The sequence below is a fragment of the Penaeus monodon genome, chromosome 32 (genome assembly GCF_015228065.2).
Source record: "Penaeus monodon isolate SGIC_2016 chromosome 32, NSTDA_Pmon_1, whole genome shotgun sequence".
In the NCBI taxonomy this organism is placed as follows: Eukaryota; Metazoa; Arthropoda; class Malacostraca; order Decapoda; family Penaeidae; genus Penaeus; species Penaeus monodon.
Genome location: NC_051417.1, coordinates 13,901,061 through 13,902,308, shown reverse-complemented (window position 1 = coordinate 13,902,308; position 1,248 = coordinate 13,901,061). Strand labels below are relative to the sequence as shown.

The 1,248-nt window shown below is 39.1% G+C and overlaps 1 protein-coding gene across 3 annotated transcripts in view; it reads left to right on the top strand.

The window, feature by feature from the left end:
* The window catches only part of LOC119593512, a gene marked incomplete in the record, with an annotated part of 14,309 nt that overhangs the window by 5,664 nt on the left and 7,397 nt on the right, over positions 1-1,248 (top strand). The window contains 1 exon segment of one of the 3 annotated variants that reach the window (XM_037942471.1): positions 38-147. In XM_037942471.1, coding sequence (XP_037798399.1) covers positions 102-147 — 46 coding nt within the window. 3 annotated transcript variants of the gene reach the window in all.

Sequence of the window (1,248 nt, the reverse complement as noted above, 5' to 3'; positions counted from 1 at the left end):
CTCAAAAAAAAGAAGAGAAATGAACGAAATAGTTTTTAAAACAGAGAGGAAAAAAAGGAGCTTCTAGGTGGTACGAAATCTGAAGCGACGATGTGACGGTAATGTGTAGAAGGAGAGAGTGCGGGTCCGTGCTTCCCCGTGGCTCATGTGAGTGTCCCAGAGCCGTGTGTAAGGGCGGGTGTGTTGTGTCCGTTTTCTCTCTCGTGTGTGTGTTTTTTTCCCGTGTCCCAATTCGTGACCTTTTTTTTCTTATTCAACTTTGGTGTGTACATTTATGTGCATCGTCTCGTTCCTCCAATGAACCCAGAACTGAAGGTAAGTTGTCGATCTTTCGTGAGGTTAGTGTTTAGGGAGGTATAGGTTCGTGTTGTGGATATTATTTATCATTATTATCATCCTCGTGCTGCAGGTGGGGTGGTGCTGGAGGAGAGGTAGATGCGCTTATGTTTACAAGGTCAGAGATATTTTCCAAGGTCGGGGAAATAGGTCAGCCCAATGCAAGGTCGTTACAGGTTTTCAATCAACCTTAGAAAAAAACATAGTCGTTTTTTATGACTCCTTTGACCTTAACGGATTTACTCTTTAACCTTGCAAGTCACTAACATTAAATATGTGATACGTGTTTTGCTGGTAAACAGAAACAAGAGGAAAAAAACGTTATAGATATACAGTTTATGTCTTTTTTCCGTATGCAATTTCAAATATGCAAAATTAGTAGTGATTTGCAAAGAGAAATCCAAGGCGACAGGAAGTCACTTTCCGTAGATGATAACAATATGCTTTCTCTTTCTCTCTTATCTCCCTCTACCCTTTCTCTATCGTTTTCTTCTCCCATTTTTCCTTTCTTTATCTTCTCTCTATCTCCGTTCCTCCTTTCTCTACTTTTTCTTCCTCCCTCAGTTCTCTGTCCTTCTTTGCACTCTCCTTTTCTTATCTTTCTTAACTCCCTCTTCCTTCCTTTCTCTATATTTCTTTTCTCTCTTCTTTCTTTCTTTTTTATCTCTCTTCCTCTTTTATCTCTCTTTCCTCCTTCCTCACTTTCCTTGTCATTATATCCTCTCTTCCTTTTCTTATTTTTTCTCTTCTTTTAACTTCTCTCCTTCCTTTCTCTATCGTTCTCTTATCCCTCTCTCTTTTATGCTTCTTTCTTATCTCTCTCTTCCTTTTCTTTGTCTCTTTTATTTATCACTCTTCTTCACCTTTTTCTTGGTATGTTTTCTGTCCCCCTTTTTGCATTTTTTCTCCCAC